The sequence below is a fragment of the Gymnogyps californianus genome, chromosome 3 (assembly GCF_018139145.2).
Source record: "Gymnogyps californianus isolate 813 chromosome 3, ASM1813914v2, whole genome shotgun sequence".
NCBI classification, from domain to species: domain Eukaryota; kingdom Metazoa; phylum Chordata; class Aves; order Accipitriformes; family Cathartidae; genus Gymnogyps; species Gymnogyps californianus.
In genome coordinates this window covers 45,147,022-45,169,562 of record NC_059473.1, presented here as the reverse complement: position 1 = coordinate 45,169,562, position 22,541 = coordinate 45,147,022, and the positions used below count along the sequence as shown (strand labels likewise).

General features: G+C 41.9%; 1 protein-coding gene across 3 annotated transcripts; it reads left to right on the top strand.

Moving 5' to 3' along the window:
* Positions 1 to 6,881: 6,881 nt before the first annotated feature.
* On the top strand, positions 6,882 to 19,923 carry NTPCR (nucleoside-triphosphatase, cancer-related). Of its 3 annotated transcripts, none has more exons than XM_050893867.1 (5): positions 6,882 to 6,937; positions 9,486 to 9,648; positions 10,754 to 10,850; positions 13,628 to 13,837; positions 18,600 to 19,923. In XM_050893867.1, the coding sequence occupies exons 1-5, from the start codon at positions 6,904 to 6,906 to the stop codon at positions 18,666 to 18,668; spliced, it is 573 nt and encodes a 190-aa protein (XP_050749824.1). In that variant the 5' UTR covers positions 6,882 to 6,903; the 3' UTR covers positions 18,669 to 19,923. The 3 variants fall into 3 exon arrangements, with proteins under 3 accessions (XP_050749824.1, XP_050749825.1, XP_050749827.1); XM_050893868.1 differs by lacking the exon at positions 18,600 to 19,923 and adding an exon at positions 14,198 to 14,240; XM_050893870.1 differs by lacking the exon at positions 13,628 to 13,837.
* Positions 19,924 to 22,541: the final 2,618 nt, after the last annotated feature.

Here is a 22,541-nt window from a genome sequence, read left to right as displayed (position 1 = left end):
CTGCGATTTTTGTACTCACTTCATCCTGTGGTTTCTCTGATTGAACTGTCTTACAGGAATTACTGCCTGACGCACTTGTTCCAGTATAGCAGCTTGTACCAAGCGCTCTGCCAACTGTCACTCAAAATAGTATAGAAATTCACTTATATTCCTGCCTATGTAAACCAACAATCACAAGAATGACATTTTCTTGACAAAATTGTTACACCTTAAAAAACAGCAATTGAAAAATTTAGCAATATGATCAAATTTATTCTCTATTGCAATGGAGTTCTTCCTCAATTACAGATAATTCCATTGACATCTAACACACATCAGAATTCAGTTGAAATTTGAAATTTGCAGGTGAGTATCTATGTCAAAATAACAGATTAACATAGTAAATTTATTTTTATCATCCCGTAACAAATCAAGCTGGATTTTTTTTTGCAGAGTGAATGCTTCTTTCTATTTCTACTAAAAATATAAGAATACCATACAAAATGTCATGCAGTTTCAAGGAGACTACTTTCTTTTTGAAGAAGTGGGAGGTGGGAGATTACTGAAAAGAGCAAACAAGCAAGCTGTTTCATCGAGAATGGAAACAATGAAACCTAGTTTCCTATGGATTTATGCTATGGGTTGAGCTCTATGTGGCTGCTCTCCTGCCTAATAAGGATTCTGTTTATGCTGCATAATTCCTCTCAGACCATTAAAAGGGTCTTCCTCTTATATCCAGGCATGTCTGTTTAAAAAAATGTATAGCAACTTGTTAGATTTTTTACTTTTTCCTCTCTGCCAAACTGGCTGGAATTGCCCAGGAGGTTCGACATGCTATGCTGGCAGCGACGGAGGACTACATTCTTTGAAGGTTTGTTGGTCTCTGTTTACAATAGTAAATTCAATTTCAAAAATATTCTCCAACTTCCATATAGAGGGTATTTATAACATTTGATATCATTTATTTCTTATGTCTCTATTTTCAGGAAATACTTTCAGGAATTTCTTCTTTTCTGGAGAACACAACCATTGATGGAACATAAAGGATTTCTACTGCATGAACCACACACAAAAGATCCATAGATAAATCGCTGATAGAGGGAGTACCGCAGTTTTCATCTGGAGGAGGCCCTGCATGTAGCTAATGGCTTATCTCTCTGGGAAGTTGTCTTGGTTTTGGCTGGGATAGAGTTAATTTTCTTCTTAGTAGCTGGTACAGTGCTGTGTTTTGGATTTAGTGTGAGAATAATGTTGACAACACTCTGATGTTTTAGTTGTTGCTAAGTAGCACTTATCCTAAGTTCAGGATTTTCAGTTTCCCATGCTCTGCCAGCAAGCAGGTGTACAAGAAGCTGGGAGGGAGCATAGCCGGGGCAGCTGACCCGAACTAGCCAAAGGGGTATTCCATACCATGGAACGTCATGCCCAGTATATAAACTGGGGGGAGTTGGCCGGGAGGGGGGGATCGGGGCTCTGGCATCGGTCAGCACGTGGTGAGCAATTGCATTGTGCATCACTTGTCTTTTCTTGGGTTTTATTTCTCTTTTTTTTTTTATATTCCTTTTCATTACTATTATTATTATTATTATATTCTTATTATTCTTAGTTAGTAGTATATTTTATTTTACTTTATTTATTAAACTGTTCTTATCTCAACCCATGAGTTTTACCTTTTTTTTCTAATCCTCCTCCCCATCCCACTGGGAGGAGGGAGGGGGAAGCTGCTGTGTGGTACTTAGTTGCTGGCTGGGGTTAAACCAGGACAGAAGTTTAAGATTAAAGACTGGCAGGCTGTAGATGTTCAATGCTTATTCTCAGACACCTGCTGACGCCATAATTACTCCACAGACAAAACAAAGTCAAGTAAAAAAATACCATCACTAATATCATTAGATGGCCAGTGGTATACAGCTAGGCCCACTATCTGTGAGCCGGAGCATTCTCTGCAAGTGAGAACAACCACAAAATAAGGAACTCTCTAAAATTAAATCTCTTGGAAAACAAAGTGTACTTCCCTATCCTGATGTAAGCAGAATGCTGTACAAACTTGAGGTACCATGAATCAAAAAGACAAGTTCTGTTGGAGAGCAAGAAAAGGATTTCAACCTAACCATTCTCTCTCCCATGAGGGGAAAAAAACCCCTAAACCTAGCACCAGATAAACCAAGGGCTAAAACTGTGACAATGTACCGAGCCCTCCTTGAGGCAGAGTGCTGAAATGTAAACTACTGCCCAATTGAGGGTGCAGGTCAGAGATGGTAGATTATACTCTCATTCCTTCCAGCTTCTACTCTAGGGAATACCATAAATATCATAAATGACCTCTTTTCTTAGCCACTGGTCTGGAAACTTGCAGTTAATTAATTTTACCCCATTCAACATAAAGGTCTAGGACTCTATCCAAGTTTTTTTTAGTGAACATCCAGCAATAAATGCAGGCTTCCCCAGGCTTAGCTAACAGTTTGTAACAATGATTGGCAGCTCCTTCCAAGGTCTCCACAGGTCACTCAGAATCACAACCTGCTCCTGGTACTCCAGAGGGGGTCTTTTCCAGGCACCAGACTTTCAGAAATACTGCTTTCATGGCCTTGCCCAACCATACAGTTCAATCCAGCATGAGTTGAATTTAACTGACCTTCACCTTGCAAAATCAGAGTCTAGGTAGTTGGACAGGAAAATATTTTGAGCTGGCAACCTTTTAGGAATAAATGACTACTAATTAAGCTACCCATATTGGAAGAGGAAAAGCTGAGTTTTTCTCTCCTCATCCTAAAAGGAGTAAAACCCATGTTGTCTATTTTCTTTTAGAGTTATCTACACTGCTAGGGTATGTGCTGTTTCTACTTATTTCAGCTAACCATCTCCAGCCGAGAACGCAAAAATCCCATGATCAGTAGAGCACACAGGCTGCCTCCAAAGACTACTGGTTACAGCGTACAGCTACAGAGAAGACAACTTGCACGCTGCAGCTCGTGCTTCTTGAACAACCTGCGTGTTCTATGCAGTCACTAGATCATAGAATAAATATATCAAAGGGAACAAACTTAAATAGTAAATGTTTGACAAAATTTACATAAAACTTCCAATTCATTTAGCAAACATAAGGTCCTCGTAACAGCAAAATGCTACAAAAGCACAACTGGCATAACTACCTCCTGGTTTTGGTGCATTTAAATGACTTCAACCTAGACAGAGCATCCAGAAGGAGAGAACATTTTATGGTACAAATTACAATGGAAATCAAAGTGGAATGCTAACTAATTTAAGCCCTGATGCTGCAACTACTTTACTCACACATTTGTTTGCAAGACCAAGGTCTTAGCCACACAGTGAAGTAACTGTCAGAGTCCTGTATCTGAAAACAGGATGAAATGGTTCTTAGAATACGGCACCAGAAATCAAGGGTTCTGTCAAACAGTAGTGATAGCCCTGAAATTCTCCACATGCACTTCTGAAAATGAAAGGTTGATTTATAAAACCTAGTAAAACTCTATGTCGAACAAAACAACATTGTCTGGGTCTCTATGCCGCCTGCGTGGGCGACCAGCCAATAGACTGAAATAGTTCAATATTATATAGAAAACCTACCTGTGAAATCAATCACAGTAATCTCTGCACAGGAACTTCAGGGCAAGGGTGAAGTAGCCAGCTATAAAGCGTTGTTCTTGTGTTAATAGTCTAGTAAATACACAGTTCTTATCTGTGCTTCTTTCTTTAGATTAAAGATGCCTGACAAACACCTGCAGGAAGCCGGAAGTTACCACCACAATTTCATTGCTCCTGAAAAAAACACAAAACAAAATACTGGAATGTAAACTATGAAAATGCAGTTTTCATTTTAGGTGACGAGGGAAGCTGTCTTTGTTACCTCTCTACCCTCCTAACCCCCAAGAGGCATGCCAGAGTTGTCAAGTTTTTTTAATTAAGTATTTAAGCATGAAACATGTTCCACACTACTCATGTGAAATGAGGAATAAAAGTCATTATGTTTAAGAGAAAGATAAATTAACTAAAAGTGGTCATTGGTGAAAGCAGAGAACAGGTAAACAAGAATTCGGAGTTATGATCCCCCTTCTGAAATGGCCTCTGGCCAGATCCAGTGAAGTAGTTAGGCCAAAGAAATGTACAGATGTTCTAAACTATGATACAAACAATCCCTGGTCTGCTCGGAAGTAACATTTAAATTTTGCTTCTGATGACTCCACAAATTTTATGTAAAACAGAACTGTACTAATCATATGTAATATATCTAGTGACTGTGCAATGCTGTTGAGGGCAGAAACAGATCTTCCCTCCACTATGTTAACATCTTAACTGTGCTCTGTCTGGCCCAATCAGCTTGAATTTGTGGCTGTGCCATGTCTCAGCCTTAACAGGAAAAGCCTGTGAATTTGGTTACAAGGATACTCTCCTGGCAAATGGACAATATGGATTTCAACTCCGTTGAGGCTGCAGTTGAAAAGGATACATGCTTCCTACTACCTGACTAAATGGTAGCCTATTACATAAAGCAGAAGTGCTTCACCTGCAATTATAAAAAAGCTGTAAAAGGTTCTGGTTTATAAATCCCAGCTAAAGAGAAATACTCCTTTACCATCCTGAAACATTGCACCAGATTTAGGGGTAGGGAGTGTTTCTAAGCATCCTCCCCACGCTTCCTACTGGCTAGCTATACTAGTTCTGATCACCTCTGCGAGACACCTTCCTTTCCCTCCGTACTGTCTCGGGATCCTAGGCATCAGCTCTGGTTCTGCATGCCACCTGAGGGACCAAATGCATAATTTATTAACCCCACCTCTTAACATCTCTTTGTTGCAATTTCTCCCTCTGAAAGTGGTGGTGATAATTTCTGCCTCACAGGAGTGCTGACCCTTAACTGGAGCGTAACTGGAGACTGAAAGAGACTTTTGCTTTTGTCCTGGGTTTGGCTGGGATAGAGTCAATTTTCACAAGAAGCTGGGAGGGGACACAGCCAGGATGATAGCTGACCCGCCAAGGGAATATTCGATACCATATGACGTCATGCTCAGTATATAACCTGGGGGAACTGGTGGGGTGGGGGGGGAGGAGGGATTGGGTTCCGGGTGGTGAGCAATTGCATTGTGCATCACTCACTTTGTATATTCTTTTATTAGTATTATTATTTCTTCTCTCCTTGTGTTGTCCTATTAAACTGTCCTTATCTCAGTCCACGAGTTTTTACCTTTTTCTTCTGATTCTCCTCCCCATCCCACTGGGGGGGGGAGAGGGGGAGGAGTGAGCAAGCAGCCCTGTGGTGCTTAGTTGCTGGCTGGGCCTAAACCACGACAGCCTTCCTCAGAAGCTAGAAGTGCAGCGGTACAAGGTACTCTTATTATGCAGTGAAATAGCTGATTGCATCCCTCACACTTTTAGATGACCTGCCGTTCTACACAGACCCCAATCCTAGCTGACCTGAAAGTATTGTATATTTAAAGATGCAGAATCACTAAATAGAGGGTTGCTCTTCATGCTGCTAAGAATATAAAACAATACAAGGAAGAGTAGCCATATCAAAAACATTTCGTTCGATTTATGGAAATACCTGTCTATTGTGACGTACACTCTACCTGCTGATCTACACATTTCATCTGGCTGAAAAGGATACTCATTATCTTTGTGAAAATGATGAATCACCTTTAAATCCTTGGGAAATTACTGAAAATGAAAGCCAGACAAAGATGTGCTGAACCTGAAGAGATCCATTCTAGCTGAAGCAAGCAACCACCAGGATGTATCCCTTTCATAGCTCAGTATTTTTGGGTAACCATTTTGGTGCTTACAGCCAGGCAGGGATCAGTACGCCTCGCTGGCAGGGCATCGCCTCACCCAGACTTCTGCCTGTGCACTGCAGCCCTCCACACAAAAATCCTTTTCCCCGCTCTCTTACAGCTCCCCATCACCTGAGTCTAAACAAATAAGGAGGCCACATGCATATGGTGTTTTGGGATGCAGACAGATGTCTGTCAGTGTCTTTGTTAAATCTGCCAAACCTTTTCATTTGTGACCCAATTTGCTCAGCTTTGTAACAACCCCGTAGTTGTATATTAACCCCCTAGTTACATTTGCTGTCTGCATTGAGGTATCAGACAACCCGGTCGTCTTTTAATTGACTGGTTTGCTGCATGCTGGAGTACATTGTTTACTGAAATGGGTAAAAAGCTCTAAGGAGAGCTTTCTTAACATATTCAGAAATTAAATAGGTCAAGCTGACCGGATAAAGAAAATGCTGACCCACATTTAGGAAATTAATTGTTTTTTCCCCTCTCCCCTAACCTTAAATAATGTCCATCTTCTGGGAAATACCACGGCAGCGGCCCACCCGTGGGCCGCGCCTCCGAGGCCGCCACAGGCCGGGCAGGGCCCATCGTCCCTCGGCGTCAACCGCCCGAGCCCTCTGCCCACAGCGGCTCCCGCTCTCCTCGGGCCGCCGGCAGGCACCGCCTGCCCGGGGCGGCTTTGGAGTAATCCCCGCCCGGGGGTTTCCACGGGAGAGGCCGGGCTCCCCTCAGCAGCTGCCAGGGCTTGCGCGCAAACCCTTGCCTGGGCGCTGTAACCGCCCGACACCCTTTCGGGACCGGCCAATTAAAATCGCGCGTCAGCCGCTGCGACTCAAGGCCACAAGAGCCGCCATGTCAGGCACCGCCGGCACAGGGCCTCGGCACGGGCACCTCCCGGGGTGCCGCTAGGGGGGGGCGGAGGCCGGCGGAGCTCCGTGCCGCTTTACCGCGGCTGCCTGCGAAGCACCGCGCCACGGTTAGCCCTTCCCCGCGGGCAGAAGGCGGAGGCGGTGCGGGGCCGGGCCGGGCCAAGGGCGGAGCGAGGGGGCGGTGCAGTGCGGTGCTGCCGCCAGGCGGGCCGCGTCGGGTGGGGGAGAGGGCGGAGCGCGGTTTGCAGCCCCCCGCCATGTCCAAGCACGTTTTTCTCACGGGACCCCCAGGTAACGGGGGCAGGAGCAGCCTGGGGAGCGGGGCAAGGGGAGGTGGCGCGGCCGCTGGGGCCGCCCTGGGACCTGGCTCGGCCTGGCCTGGCCTAGCCAGCCGCCCTGCGCGGGGCTGGCGGGGCTGTGAAGCGCTTAGAGCCAGGGGAAGGCACCTGCTGGCGGGCCCCAGCAGCGGCCAGGGGTGTGACGGAGCCCTGGGAGCGCCTCCTGCTGCAGCCGGGCCCGGCAGCTGCCTGCGAGGTAACCCCGGCTGCCGGCGTGCAGGCCGGTAGCTGCTCCCCTCCCCGGGTGTCGCCTGTTGAGGTCAGAGCTGCTGCGTTCATTAATTTGTTCCTAACGAAACTCCATTTTAGCTCTCGGTCCAGTCCCATGTGATGTACATTTCCAGACGCTACTGCTTTGGCCCTGGCTCCTGCCCTGCAGTTCAATGCTGAGGGGAAAAAAAAAAAAAACCGCTGGACAACTAATCCTGCTTCAGTTAAACTGCAGCCATTAATAATTTCTGAGCGTTCATCTCTTCTGTAACTTAATTGTGATTTAGCGCTTCCAACCTAAGTAATGCTCGGTTATAGGTTAATAATTGGTATCCCAGATGGGCAGGCCTTGATTGAAGTGGTGGAGTAGTTTATCATGGGAGGGGAATCTGATTATTGTGGAGGTAGAATGGGATATAGTATGAGGGTTAAACTATAAGGTTGATAAAGAAATAAACCAGTTATTATGATTGCAAAGCTTTCTTTTGTGGTCTGGAAGTAAAGCAGTGGGCCTAATTCTCCTATTTGTGAACCTTTTGCAGGTGCCTGTCTTGTCTGGAATTAATTTAAAATGTTACTGCTAGTCTGAGATAGCAATACATTCCACCCACTTCATTCTGTCTTCCCATCCACTTGAATAAAGGCAGCCCTCCAGGAGACGCAGAGGTTAGGCCTGCTTAGGCCTTGTCTCTGTTCATTTAACTGAAATTGAATGTACTGTTTTGATTAGCTAAATGTATAACTTTAAGCTTTCTTAAACTTAGTTTGAATTGTTTTAGCTTTCTTTGGCAATTTACTGAATGAAGGTAACCAAATTAGAGATAGCAAATCTACTTAGCCAAATTAGTATAAATTCGTTTATAGAGACAAGGCCTCAGAAAGACGGTAGATACTGATGGTGCCACATTTGTCATTTTATTGTTGTTCAAATGCCAGGAATCCCTTTGGCTTCAATTTTGAAAAGTTTGCTTAATAGTTTGACTAGGTGCCCTTGAAGCCACAGAACATTTTGCCATTGATATTGACTGTTAAGAAAGTAGTTCCTAAATCTGCTTAAAAATCTAAGGGAGGAATTTGGTATGTGCACGTTGAAATTATTTCTGTTGGCATCTTTAGGCACCTCACATTTGGTCTATATTCCTTATGTCCAGGAATTTGAAGGTTTATTCTGCAGGATATTTTCTATTTTCTGGGTTTTTTACAGCAATGATTAAAAATGAAGTGATAACACTAAATTTTGTGAGAGGCAATAAAGTTGAGTTTAAAAGGAGATTGTCAAGGGATGTACTTGTACTATGGCAAACGAGAAGAAATAGCTGCCTTGTGGGAACAGAGAGGATGTCTGGAACGTGGCCCGCGTTCACATCGTAGAAGGTACATCAGACTGTGCTAGGAGACATCAGGTGGCGAGGATTTTAAGGATCTGTCTTCAGGTGAGAAAATGGATTATAGGACCACAGGATAATTCATGTGAGAAGGGACTTCAGGAGGTGTAAAGGAAGGTCAGCTATGAGGCCAGACCAGGTTGCTCAAGGCTTTATCCAGTCAGGTCTTGAAAACCTGTGTGAAGGATGTGAAGACTGCATAGCCTCTCTGGGCAACCTCTTCCAGGGCTTGATTGTCCTCACGGTACATGTCCCTGTATCTAGTCAAAACCTCTCTTGCTTCAATTACCATAAGAAACGTGTTTCTGTTGTTGGAAATGCTTTTTGCCATGTAGGACCTGGTGTCTCAGGGGCACTGAGTGCTTCTGATTTCTAGGACATCAGTAGAAGTAGTGTGTCTTTTGTGCCAGTTAGGCTCCTGGTAATAGCAGTCAGCTTTGACCTTATGATCTAAAAGGGGGATGAACTCAGCTATATTCTTAAAAAGTAGTGAATAGCAGTGGTAGAAAGGGAGATTCATCAGTCAGTCTTCCAGCTAGCTTGGGTATCAGTTGTGTAACAGTATGGCGCTCGTGTATTTACCTGCCTTGGGGCAAGCTTTGTGGCCTGCCCGCATACTATCTAAGCTAACAGGTTCAGTGGTAGCCTGGGATATTTGTACCATTCTGTTGTGACTTCACTGTAGACATACTTCTTAAAGGCTGATAAAACATTATAGTGTCAGTACAGGATGAAATTTAAAAGGTGCTTCTGTTCTTTCCTACCATTTAAAAAAAAACCAATTTGCAAATTTAAAAGTAATCAATGTTCCTACTGAACTGAATCATTACTGTGGTGTTTAAAAATGGACTTTTAGTGTAGAAGAAGATTAATTCTGTGTGCTTTTTGTTTCTTCTTCATTTTTAGGGGTTGGAAAGACTACTTTGATCCAGAAAGTCACTCAAGCTCTAAAATCCTCGGGCATTCCCATTGATGGATTTTACACAGAGGAAGTTAGAGAAGGTGGCAGGAGAACAGGATTTGATGTTGTCACTTTGTCTGGAAAACGAGGACCTTTATCTAGAGTCAGGTACTGAGGTTTTAATAACTGTAAGTGGCTCATTGTTTTATGCTTCTGCTCCAGTCTGTTGGCATGTTAAATGTTCCTCCAGAAGGTGATTTCCAGCACACGTAAGGCTTTCATGGTCAGGTTCTTTGGTCAGTTCTCGTGTCCCAGCTGATACCTGTATTGTGTATGTAAACAGTGTCTCTATTGCATAGTGAAATACTGAAAACGTGCTAGGGAAGGGTGTTCTCTCTTACTGCCTATTTTACACCAGATAGAGAGGAAGGACTGCCGAGCTTTTTATTGTGAGGCCAAGTCTCTTTGGAATACAGTAAGTAGCTTATTGTAGGCAGGGAGGAAGACTTTTTTGTTTCCACCAGCTAATTTACAGAGACAGAAGTGGAAAATAAAAGGGAAATCTCGTATAACATTGTTTTAAAGAGCCACTGACTGGCCCGCAAAACCCACACGTGAATTTTAAGAAAAAGAGGGTTTCAGAGCCTCACTAAGAGGGAGGCCTCTGAAGCACAGAGGGGCTCACAGTCTCTCCTGATTCACTAGACTTAGCTTTTCACACTTTGTGCAAAACTTAGTCTAGGTCCAGGTGTGACGTTAGCACCTCATTCAGACATAGTTGATCTGACTAAATAATTTACATACTGTTAATAAAGGAGGTTCACCTAGGGCAGTGTGATGCAGCACATGCAAACTGAGTATTTTTCCACGATTGTTTAAGGGTTTTGCAGCCCATACTGAGATTTGGGCTGCTGCTGTGATGCTGTCTGTAGTGTCACATTACCAAATTCAAAGATCTGAACTGCAGGCATGTGTTTTGATTTCAGTGTAAATATACCTGCTGGCTTTTAGATCCCATTGTCCTTCTGTACACTGTTCAGATTTGACCTTACAGAGTCATGAAGGTAGCTTATGGTATAGTTATTATCTGAAAGTATGCTATCTGCAGTGTGACTTAATGGATGGTTTCCAGAGTTTCTTTCCTTTTCTTAGAAGAATTAAGGGGATTTGACTTACTAGGATAACTTCTCGTGAATCCACTTGAAATGACTGCAGTGAATTCTCACTAAACTCATTATTTAGAAGGAATTGTGTATCTCTTTTTCAAATTCAGTTCTGATTCTTCTACTTCAAGACGTGAATATCGGGTCGGACAGTATGCTGTAGACCTTGTTTCATTTGAGCAGTTGGTTCTACCTATGCTGAGAAATGTGAGTATTCTATGAAAGCTGCTGGAAAATTGATGCTTTATGATAATCAGTGTTATTGGAAGGCCCTTCTAGAGCACTAGTTTTTGATATTAATAAATGGCCTGTTTCTTGGGTATCGCTGATTCTGATTGACTTCAGGATCAGGAAGCTGGAGGGGCAAATCTGGCTTGTTCTCTTGTGCTTATTGTGGTGTTGGAGAGGTTGCAATCACCTCTCATTCTTGATCTGACATCGTCCTGTCTGGCCTGAGACATAGCCGATAGGAATTTTCTTCCTATGCCACTGTCTTGCATATTGGAAAGCAAACAAGATGTACGAGTGGCTTACCACGCAGAACTGGGTGGAGTCAGTGGGTCCCAGAAAAAGGCTTTTGCTGCTGCTCTTCTTCTTTACAGCCTTTTTTTCCCTCTTGCTCTGATTCCCATCTTCTTCCAGTAGAAGCATTTTTTTCTGGAATCCAGTGGTTATTTTTGATTACCACTGTATAAGTACCTGCAGACTGGGAGGTTTTAACTGATAATAGCAGCCTGATAATTTGGGATTTAGCCTGCTGCACAAGGAGTGCTCTGACTGTGACAAGACTTTCCACACAGTCTTTTTCCTGTCCTTCTCCTAACATTCTGTTACTGCCTTTTTCCTGCTCCTTCTTCTCTCTCGCTCCAATCTTTCCCCCTCCAAAATTAAACAAGAACAGATCTGATTTTGGCAGTAACGTATCACAGTGTGCAGCAGCTGCTGAACTGTACTACTAAAAAAATCCTGTTGTGATTTTTCTACACTGCCAAAGCTCAAGGGGCCAAGGAAGAAGGGACTTCTTAATGAACTTTGAAAGAACAAAAAACCAAAGAAGTGCAAGGAGCAAAAATGAGATCAAGGATCTGATTTTTGTTTTTGTCAAGGAACATTAAAGTCTGAGAGCAGGGAAGCAAAGACATTGGGGGCAAGGGAGAAAGGAAATATGAATAAAATGGGACAATCTTTATATGTTTAATTTCACTGTAACTTGATTTACTATGTTAGTAAATGGAAGGATAGTTTAGTAAAAAAGACTTCATTAAGCCAGTGCTGTACTCTGAATTCTTTTACTGCTGCATTAATGTGAAGTCCAGGAGAGATCTTGCTAGAAGGGTGTTAGCAGTGTTGAATTTTTCTGGTTGTTATATAGCTTTCTGCAAGTACAAGAGAGTGAAGAGAAGAAGAAAAGGGGCCAGCAGGGTCGGACAGTGCATGACCCTGTTCTCATTGAAAGTGCTATTAATCAGTTTTGTGGGAATGTGGTCATGCATGTAGGTGGCACAAAATGGGAGAGGAGGAGAATGAGGAAGATCATAGAACTGAACCAAGAAGACACAAATGAAGAATGAGGGCAGGAGAGTCATAGGTATGTTCTGGTTTGATCAGAGAGCAGCACGGAGTGGGCATGTGCCCGTGTAGTCTTGAGGACAGCTTCATTGCTTAAGGCTTGGATCTCGTTCACTCCAGTGAGAACAGGGGTGGATACTACAATGGATGATCTCTCTGGTTCTGGAAACTTTACCAGGCAGGACTGAGGATTTTTTTTCAAAGCAAAATGCTGTATTTCTCAATGTGTGACCTAGTGACTAGTATTGGCTTTTTAGTTCACTGATCTATGAAAGGATTTTAGATAAAACAGCTACTCAGCAGGGACTTAGCTTGAAAAGATTTTAGGATGCATGTTATACAGTTCTTCCACTTTCCCAGAAGCAAATACTTTGCCTTCACAAGGGAAAACATTTCGATTCTTTTTTCCTTTTTTTTTTTTCCTTTAAGGTTCTCTATAATATGGCTGGTGTTGGTGTATATTCATGGATTTACAGTGATGTTTTGACTTGAGTTCATTTCCTCCTCACTTCTATAAATAATGGAGTTACTTTTACCAAGAGAGGGTAGGCAGTGCACTTCCTTTTCTGTTGAATAATTCCTCCGCTTTCCGAATTGCCTTTCCCTCAGTGGCGATCACCCATGTTCTCTCCTAGACTTCCCTACTGCTCACACCAGTCTGCAGCACGGTACTGTTTGGCACAGTATTCACTTCATGAAGAAAGCAAACAAACCACAAATGTGGTTAATTGTTAGTATGGTGCCTATCCTACGCTGCAGGGGGATGAGTAGGACTATAGAACAAGCTGTGTCTCGACAGAGAAATGGAAGGTGACTGTTCTGATGTGAGAGAGGCTTGGAAACGGCTTGGTTGTTACCCAGATAGCTTTGAAGAAAGCTAGTTGTTCTGAGAGAAATGCTAGTTTTGATCCTCCTTTGACCCAACTACAAGAGGAGAAACTTCCAAATCTAGGTTTAATGCAAGTCTTTTTTTTAAATATTTGTGTTGTGTGGTTATTGATCTATTCTAAATGCATAATTTGATGGGAAGAGTGAAGTTTTGAAAAATCAGTGTCCCTCAGATTGATTGAGAGCTGCTGGGAGGCAAAGTGCAGTTCTTAATTGTCAAATAGCTCGTATGGGACCATTGTGAGAATTCTGCTTTGAAGGAAAACTGATATTATGGATATTTTCTATTGTAGTTGGTATTTATGCTGTACATACATTTTCATCTTTCCAAAAATCTGTGCTGAAATAGAAACGATAGATTTGTAAGTCTGTCAGTTACCAGCAGGAGCCTGGACTATTCCACTTTCCCCAGTATTACAATTGAATTGATTTCTTTTGGAGGTATTTTTTTATTAGCATAGAAATTATTTCTGTTGCTTGTTCTGAGTTCTGTGTTGTTTACAGTCTCTTGATGCATTCTTCCACAGGTAAACCATGGCAGTGATGCAGAGAAAAAAATTTGTGTCATAGATGAGATTGGTAAAATGGAACTCTTCAGCCAGGCTTTTATTCAAGCTGTTCGTCAAACGCTGACCGGCTCAGGGACCGTGGTGCTTGGAACTATTCCAATACCTAAGGGAAAGCCACTGGATCTTGTTGAAGAAATAAGAAGTAGGAAAGATGTTAAAGTGTTCAATGTGAGTAATATCCTTAAAGAGTCTTCTGTTCTAGGTTGCTGGTTTGTATTTGGCTCTGTTTAAAAACTAATTGTTACTACCAATTGATAGCTGTGGGTAGCTTGTATGAAATAAGTTTTTTAGTTTCCATTTTATTCTTAATGGGCAGGTGTTCACCTTATTAAAAAAAAAATCACATTTGGCACTTACTGTAGCAGTCTCACACAGCTGGCTTTGCTTGTGAGGGGCTGTAGAAGTAATGATATAGTTGTTTTAAAAGGTTTTCTTGCTGTAGTATTATTGCCATATAAGTATTCATTATTCCTAAGAGTTAAATCTTTTAAAGTACAGTCAGATTTTTAAATATTTTTTTTTTTCCAGACTGGCTTGCAGAAATATTACCAGTAATCGTATTCAAGGAAAAAAAAAAAAAAAGGCAGCAGTGGAGTTTGCAGAAATGATTTCTAGAAGAAAGACACTTGTAAATGGAGTGTACTTTCTCTGGGGTTAGTGAACCAATTTTGGAATTCATTATGTTATTTTTAGAGACATAATTTTCAGAATATTAGGGTCTCAAATTGCATTTCTGATCAGTTACAGGGAGATTCTCAAAAACTTACCACAACAAAACATAGCCTGTTCGCAGGAATACATGCGTGAGGTATCCTTAACATCTGTAAGTGTCCTGGATGCTTCACAAAAACAAGCTAAATGCAGCCTCCACTCCTTCGATTTATTTTTCTGCTCAGTGTGTACTATTTGTAGTAGAGAATAAAGCCATATAACCAAAACTGAACTGTGCATCTCTATAAATTCAATAAGTGGGACTTACACATCCTGGCTTACTAACAGGGGTAATATGCTGTAGAGCAGTATACTGTTGCAGCCTGTTCTTTATCAGATGCACATCACAGTGAGAATGCTTACTTTGTTCTCATCCAAGTGAATGAGGAAGGAAAAAACCCTATCTCAACAACTTCATACTGAATTATCTTAATTACTGCAGAGAAAGCAAAGCCTCTATCTTCTTTTTTCCTCTTCAAAGTGAGATTAATAAAACTGTAGTGGTCAGAAAAGTTCCTCAGCTTTGTTTTAGTTGGTGGTCCCAGTATCATCTTCAATTTATGTTTTTTAAATTAAATGCCTGTTTAATTAGGTGCTAAAGCAATCCTAGGAGCAAAGATGAGAGAAGATTCCTTTCCTCACATAAGCATTCGACTCCTACCATTCCTTTCAGAGATAAAACCCCAGGTTTCCCACTGACAAGCTGATGTGTGTTAGTTGTCAGGCTGCTGAACAGGGATGCACATGAATATGAATTTTATATGACTTGCTTTACAGTGGTAGGACTGGGGAAGAGGGAATGGAGAATGCCTCACTGAAAGTAACAGTCATTCGGTGCTTAGGCTCAGTCATGGCAAGGCAATAGTGTGTGTTTGGTCCTCTCAGGGGAGGAAACAGAGTGCTAGAAAACAGCATTTGGCTTCTCAGGGAAGCTTTTGAGGCTTCCACTGTCTTTTTTTTATCAGGTGATGTTGTGAGGGCATGTGCCACTCAGCCCTGGGTTGTTAGCTGTATCAGTCTGCAGATACATCTTTCTCTTAAGTACTGACTACAGCCAGCAAAAGTCTTCCTGTAAATCTCACTGGAGCAATGTTTTCTCTAGCTAAAAAAAACTTTACTAAAAAAATGAGCCATCCTGTGTATGCTGCTGAGATTAGGACATGCAGGTTTCTTTGTTTAAATAGAGTTCTCTGGTGAATCCGTTAGCCAAAAGCACAGGTGTGAAATGTGTGACAGACTGCAATAGTTCCCAGGTGGCAGAGACCTGCTATGCTAAAGTCTTGTGCAGGAGAGCATCTGTCTCGCTTGCTCCAGTGACACAGTACATGCTCTTTCCCAGCTAGTTAAAACATGTGCATGAGCAGGAACAGAACCTGCGCGTGGGGAGTCAGAGGTGTTACTAGCTGAAGCAAATACTGGGTCACCAGCTATGTTCTTCAAGGGCTGTGGCATGGGGAGAACCTGGAGTGCCCAAATAGCTCATGGTCAGTAATTTTTTACTGACTTTTATGGTGCCTGGAAGTGTGCAGAAGTAGGTGGCTACCTCGCAAAAAAGTTCCACCTGCTTTGTCGCTTAATGTGGCCTTAGGCTGCATTGAAGTAACTCAGCAGAGTTTTCTCATCCTTCTCTTAATGTCACAAGGACAGTTCTGATGTTTGACGCTAAGTGCATAGAGACAGCTGTTTGGGGTTTTACAGTCCCTTCTGTCTTCAAAGCATATTCAGTTGGTGTAAATGGGCCCAGATGCCCTAAAAGCAGTTGAGGATTTGGTCCCAAATGTGTAATTCATTATGTTTAGAGCACTTAACGATAGGAGCTCTGATGTTTAACACATTTCTTTCCATTGTTGCCCAATTCCATTTTGCTGAGAACTAAATTTTCCAGTGAAACTGCAGAGGCTCTTTTTGCACTGCCCGAGTCTGTGTAGTTTTGCAGACACAATGTCATAAATAGGATCGGATTATCCTCAGCAGCTGGCACATATTCATTTTCTCCCATTTTCCCATCTATTAATTTTGCTTCCGTGAAACCCATTAGTGAAGTTTGGTTGCATATGCCTTTTAAGAAAGAAAATAAATAGTTAAATGGATCAGAAGATGAAAAGGTTCCATTTGAACAGACTGTACAAGAGGGGTTTCCTTGGCAGTACTTTAACAGTTAGGGGAGGAAAGCTTTTGTCCTCCACTGTTGCCTGCTTGGAGTCTAGGTGGTAGTTTCCTGCAGATTACCTAAATGCTTAGTATAAGCAGCATCTACAGTTATTGTCAACTCCCTGTCTAAAAATCTACCCATCTGTTTGTACATTCAGTACCGATACTGGGAGATTTGTTCTGTCTGGGAAAGCTGCCTGCACAGAATGTCTCCAGATCTTAAGAGGAGACTTATATCTATCAAGCAGCCTTTGTAAAACAGTTGTGAAAATTTCCTAGCACTTGGCACTTTCTCTTGCTGCTCTCACTGGACTTCTGGCCTGTAGGTATGGAAAAGGGATAGATAAAATGTAGTATTGTTTTTGTTGGCTGTGAGACAGTGGGAAGAGCTATTAAATGTTCAGAAGGTCCTTTGAAAGTCAGGGTATCAGGACACTTGCTGTGAGATTTAGAGTTTGGCTGATCTGTGCTCTGTGCCTTGTTTACCTTGGGGTCTCTCAATAGCCTTACTGAAGAGCAACTCCATTCTTTGTTGTCTTGCTCTCTTTGTTATTGTGGGGTTTTGTGTTTATCTTATAATAGACTTGGAATGATACTCGATAAAAACAGCAGCATTTTCAGGCAGATCTTCCCTTTCATTCCCCTTTTTTTTTTTTTTTTTTAATGTCACTTTTTCATCAGTCCCATGTCGATCTGCTGTCTTGAATTCAATTGGCGTAGGTGAGACCACCATCTCTAGGTTTTACAGTGTTGATTTCCAGCCTTTGGATAGGATGTCTGTGACTGTAAATAGTAGTAGGCTCCTAGGGCCAAATTCTTCAGGTAGGACTGTCACCTATTTAAAATAATAATAATAGTTTCTCCTGTTCAGTATTGACTGTAGTACTGAAAGGGATACAAACCCTTGTGCTCAGATCTTAAATGCAGCTACAGGGAATGCAGTGAAACCTTGCTGGTAGAGAGTTTTATGCCATGCATAGTGTCGTGTCTCTCCTTCCTTGTCAAAGAGCATTTCTCAAACTTTGTTAAAAATATAAACGCCCTTACTTTTTTTTGGCTCATCTGTCTTTGTCTGATTTCTTCCTGCCCTCTCTGCAGGGATCTGAACAGTGGGGAAAATTTCTTAGGCTTTTTAAAATGAGGCTTTTGCTGACACTTCACAATTGCTTGTTAACCCTTTCACCAGCCCAGCCATCTCCCCAGGTTTTGGTTGAGTTAGTAACGTGGCACTGTGGGTCACTGGGCTCTGTATCAGGACTCGGCCTATCAAGAAGGGGTAATTTACACCCCCCACCCCCCCACACACACTTCCCCGCCAGCTCTGTGCTCTGTTGTTGCTGCATCGGGGAGCTGAGCTGACTAGCAAGTGCTAGCATTTGCTTGGCAGTTTACAGTCATATGCACGTGCTCCGATGCAGATGGGCCCAGCAAAAGAGAGAACACTGGACTGTATGGATTTTCACATGTACTGGTCTTAAAGCCCAACATTTCCATGGACTGATCAATCAAAGGCGTACCTCAGTGTGCTACAGAAGCCCCCCCAGCTTTCTCAAGTAGTCTTGTTTCTTTTTCAAGGTGTTTCTATGCTGCAGTGCTAAGGTTTGTCAGAACAGAGTTGCACTGCTAAGCCTGTTCTAATTTTTTTCATTGCAGATGTTTTTGACTAGGTCTGTCATCCTAATAAATACAATTCTTTCAGGTACTGAAGGCATAAGAACTCCACTTTATAGTAGGAAAGTTGTATTTGGTAATTGAAAAGGATTTCTAGTAATGACAAAAGTACATGCTGGTTCTTCGAGTGATTCTTGTTAGTTATTCAAGCCCTGAATAATACAGCAAAATACTGTGGGTAATTAAATCAAAAAGATCACTGAATATTCAATTACATATGCAGGTTTATGGGTTTAGCTTATTGTGTTCTCAGTAGCAGAAGACAGGTGTTTGACACTTAACATTCTTCCACTGAGAAAGAAATGCATTTGAATTTCTGCTTTGTTTGTTTTTAAAGTAAACACTCATATAGAGGTTATTCATCAAATTACATCAGTTTTAATTTCTCTTTCTCTAGGTTAGTAAGGAAAACAGAAACAGCATTTTGCAAGACATCTTGGCAGCTGTAGATTCCTGCAGAAAATGAAGACCTTTTCTTGTCTGTAAACACTAAAGCTTTTATTTTAACAAAACATTACAACATTTTGCGGATGTTTTAGAGTCTGTCCTTCCTGCTTTAGCCCCTGGAGGCTTTGCTGGAGCCTTCAGGGTAAGCAAGGTAAAGCTGGTAATACTCTAAAATGTGAAAATGAGATAGCAGGATTCTTGTTTATTCAGTTCACAAGCCGGTCCATTCAAAAAATTGAACAAATGCATAGTTAACATCCAGTTCTAATCTGGGTATTTGGAAGTTAGGTGGTCTGACTCTGATCCTCATTACACCATGTAAAAGCAATTAACTGTCAAATCTGTTTGAGATCTTAGTCTTTCAGAGCGTGATGTGGACTGTTCTGCCTGGAGAGTAATTCGGTATCTGGAACTTAGCCTTGGTGTAACAGAACAGATCCCTGCCCAAAATGTATGTGTGCTCCGCCTGGTTTATGCAGAAATATCTTCACTGTCGGTGACCCAGCTTAGGTGTGTCCAGGTGTGTTTCAGCATGGGTGCTGACGATTCATGAGGTAGAAGGAATAAGCAGATGCTCTCCTCCTACCCCCAGACACCCCTCTCTCCAGTTGCAGTATAAGAAGGGTTATCTAGAATTGCAAGGAAATTTCCTGTAGTCCCAAGTGACACTTACAGAATTCCACTTCAGGAGGAAGAATAACCAACTCGACCCTCTCCTAAGTGGCGCAGACAGTAGTTGACAAAGGGCTGCATTTTGGGTTTATTTTCAAGTTTCTGATGGCAATCCTGCCTCGCACCCCCTTAAAAAAAATTATATATATAAATCTTCAAGTCCATGAAATTCAGTCAAATCTTGACTTGTGTTTTTCATGCAGAGTTTATTAAGTCAGGATCGACTTAATACTGCATTTGTCTATATGGGTTTTACAATCTGTTATGTTTATTCATACTTTTTGTTTGGTTGGGTTTTTTTCCTTATTCAGTTCTGTACATGCTTAATGGTTAATGGTGAAATAAGAAGTGTTTGAGAATATTAGACAATGTGTTTCCCTATGAGGTGTGCAAATGTGTTCAGGAAAAGAGCTACCACTTAATCAGTTTTGCATGTTGTGAAAACAGAATTCCCTCCCGGGTGCACACTTGTTCATTGTACGATTTATGGTCATCTCTGGCTGTAAAAAGTTGTTAAGAATTCTGTTGTTTCTTAACTTTTTTCTGTTCTGTTCAACAACTGTTAAAATGAGCAAACTGTTTAAAGGCATTTTCAAATATCATTTCAGTTATTTATTTCTGTAAAACTGACACCCAAAGTTGTAGGGGGCTGGGTGGGGACAGGCATTTTTACAGGTGCCCTGGAAACAGCTGGGAGCATGGAGGGAATATCCTTTCTCTTTCCTATATTCAGAACGAGGGTCTGGTACAAACATTGCCCCTCCACAGATGGTAGGAGGTACATGCCATGTTAAAGGATGCCATGGCCTTGTTCCCTGACTGCCCCGTTACACTATGTCGTGGTTTAACCCCAGCCAGCAGCTCAGCACCACGCAGCCGCTCCCCCACTCTTCCCCCCTCCCAGTGGGATGGGGAGGAGAATTGAAAAAAGTAAAACTCATGGGTTGAGATAAGAACAGTTTAAAGTAAAATAAAATATACTACTACTACTAAAAATATTATAATAATGATAGTAATGAAAAGGAATATAACAAAATAAGGAAAAAAAATAAAATCCAAGGAAAAAAACCAGTGATGCGCAATGCAATTGCTCACCACCCGCTCACCGATGCCTGAGCAGCGATCTGCCCCTCCCGGCCAACTCCCTGCAGTTTATATACTGAGCCTGACGTTCTATGGTATGGAATACCCCTTTGGCTAGTTCGGGTCAGCTGTCCTGGCTATGCTCCTTCCCAGCTTCTTGTACAGCTGCTTGCTGGCAGAGCATGGGAAACTGAAAAATCCTTAATTTAGGATAAGCGCTGCTTAGCAACAACTAAAACATCAGTGTGTTATCAACATCATTCTCACACTAAATCCAAAACCCAGCACTGTACCAGCTACTAGGAAGAAAATTAACTCCATCCCAGCCGAAACCAGGACACACTACCGTTCTGCCCAAATCCGTTTGGATGGTAGTATCGTCTTCATCATATTTGGGAAAAAGAGAAATCCTCTTAGGGTCCCACTCCTTTGAGAAGGTACGGCTACTGGCTGCTTTTTGCAAAATAAGGCTGTGCCCTGAAGGTATCACTAATCCCTTAATTACTTGAGGCATCTTACTGAGACAAGACACCTTGTTAGAGGCGAAGGACTTGGGACCAAAGTAAACTTTTTCAGGGCTGTGTGGCATAGGCTTTGGAACAGAAACCTCTCTGCACTTTAATGTTGGATGTCCTACTGTTTCAGTGTTAAGTCTCTTAAGCTGTAAAATATGCTACAAAAGAATAGTTCTTTCAATGATTATTTAATTACCCAAAGTCTAGCCAGGTTTTAGGGGGACTGCAGCTGAGTCTTAAATGAGGACTGACTTTTAAAGCTAAATAAATTGGAGATATTTGACACTTCTCTGTAGAGGCTGGGGAGGGGAGCTCCTTCAGGAGTGATGGCAGAGTGCAGTTTTCCAAATTCCAGTTGAGCCAGTATTGTTGGGAGTTCATCACTTAAAGTGGTATTTGTTCCTCATAAATGTAGATATATTGCCCTGCATATAGTGCCATGATGCCTACTGTAGTCCCATCATTTAATAGACTGGAAAAAAAAAAGAATCGTAACAAGAAGTTTGGAGAACTTTTGACCAGTGTGCTTACAGTACTTCTAAGCCATTGTCTCATGGTGCAAGGAGGACCTTTTGTAGTGAGGGTAGTTAGTCACTGGAAAAACCTCCAAAATGGAGGTGGATTTTTCTTTCACTGGAACTGTGAGTGAAGTATCAGCCCTTTAAATCAAAGGGTATTTTTGCTACTGACGTGAGTGGCTCTTCCTTTCTGCTACCTATCTCAAGATTGGTGAGCGTCTTTAATTTGTTGTTGTTCTTTTTTTAAGCCCATCTTCTCTCTAAGCTAGAGTGCTTTTCAAGAGAAATAAAGAGAAATGTTGTGGTCTATGTTCAGCAGGAGATCCAAGATGACCGTAACAGTCATGTCTGGCCTTTAAATCTGAGACAGTCCTGAAGAAATTATTTGCCTGTTTCAAATATGCATCGAGTGAGTGAGAAAGTAGTATTTCCAACTGAACTTGGTTTTTATGACACCCTGTGTTTACTTTAGAGGTAAAAATTTATTGTCTGGTCTTGAACTAGTAAAATATTTGGAAGGCCTTGAGAGCACTGTAACAACAACAGAGCGTTCACAATTCCCCTGATGGGCCGATTTTACTAATAGCACACATTTGGTGAAAATAACCTCTGATGTACCAGCAAGATTCCAGATGACAGCATTAGCGCACCTGCAGGTTTTAATTGGTGCAAAAAAGGGGAGAATATGAGGTACCAATTACTCTCTCAAAGCCTGAGAATCAAGGACGTTTTTGGCAAGGAGGCTTGTAATTCCAACATAAAATTGCACACAGCATGGAATAAACAGGGCCTGCATTATTTATCATGCATTAGGCAATTTTTGACTTAAAAAACTCTGAGAAGGCTGAATGAGAGGTGAATCTTTAACACTGGACCGACTGCAAAGTTAATTATAAGTAATATGTCTGTGTTGCAGATTTAAGGATGTACAAGCACTAGTGAAACACTGTAATTAAATACCAGCTCCCAATCCAGGGAGTAATCTAAATATGGCAATAATTGGGTAGTTAAAAAATATGCATTGATGAGAAGATGATTATTACATGCTGGAGAATTTCACTGGTAATTCTAATCTTCTAAAATGAGCTGCACAAAATTCAGCTA

Coding starts and splice junctions, on each gene's coding strand:
- NTPCR (XM_050893867.1), top strand. CDS start 6,904: ATGTCCAAGCACGTTTTTCTCACGGGACCCCCAG. Junction 10,851..13,627: donor TTCTACCTATGCTGAGAAAT/GTGAGTATTCTA, acceptor ATTCTTCCACAG/GTAAACCATGGCAGTGATGC. Junction 13,838..18,599: donor AAGATGTTAAAGTGTTCAAT/GTGAGTAATATC, acceptor CTCTTTCTCTAG/GTTAGTAAGGAAAACAGAAA.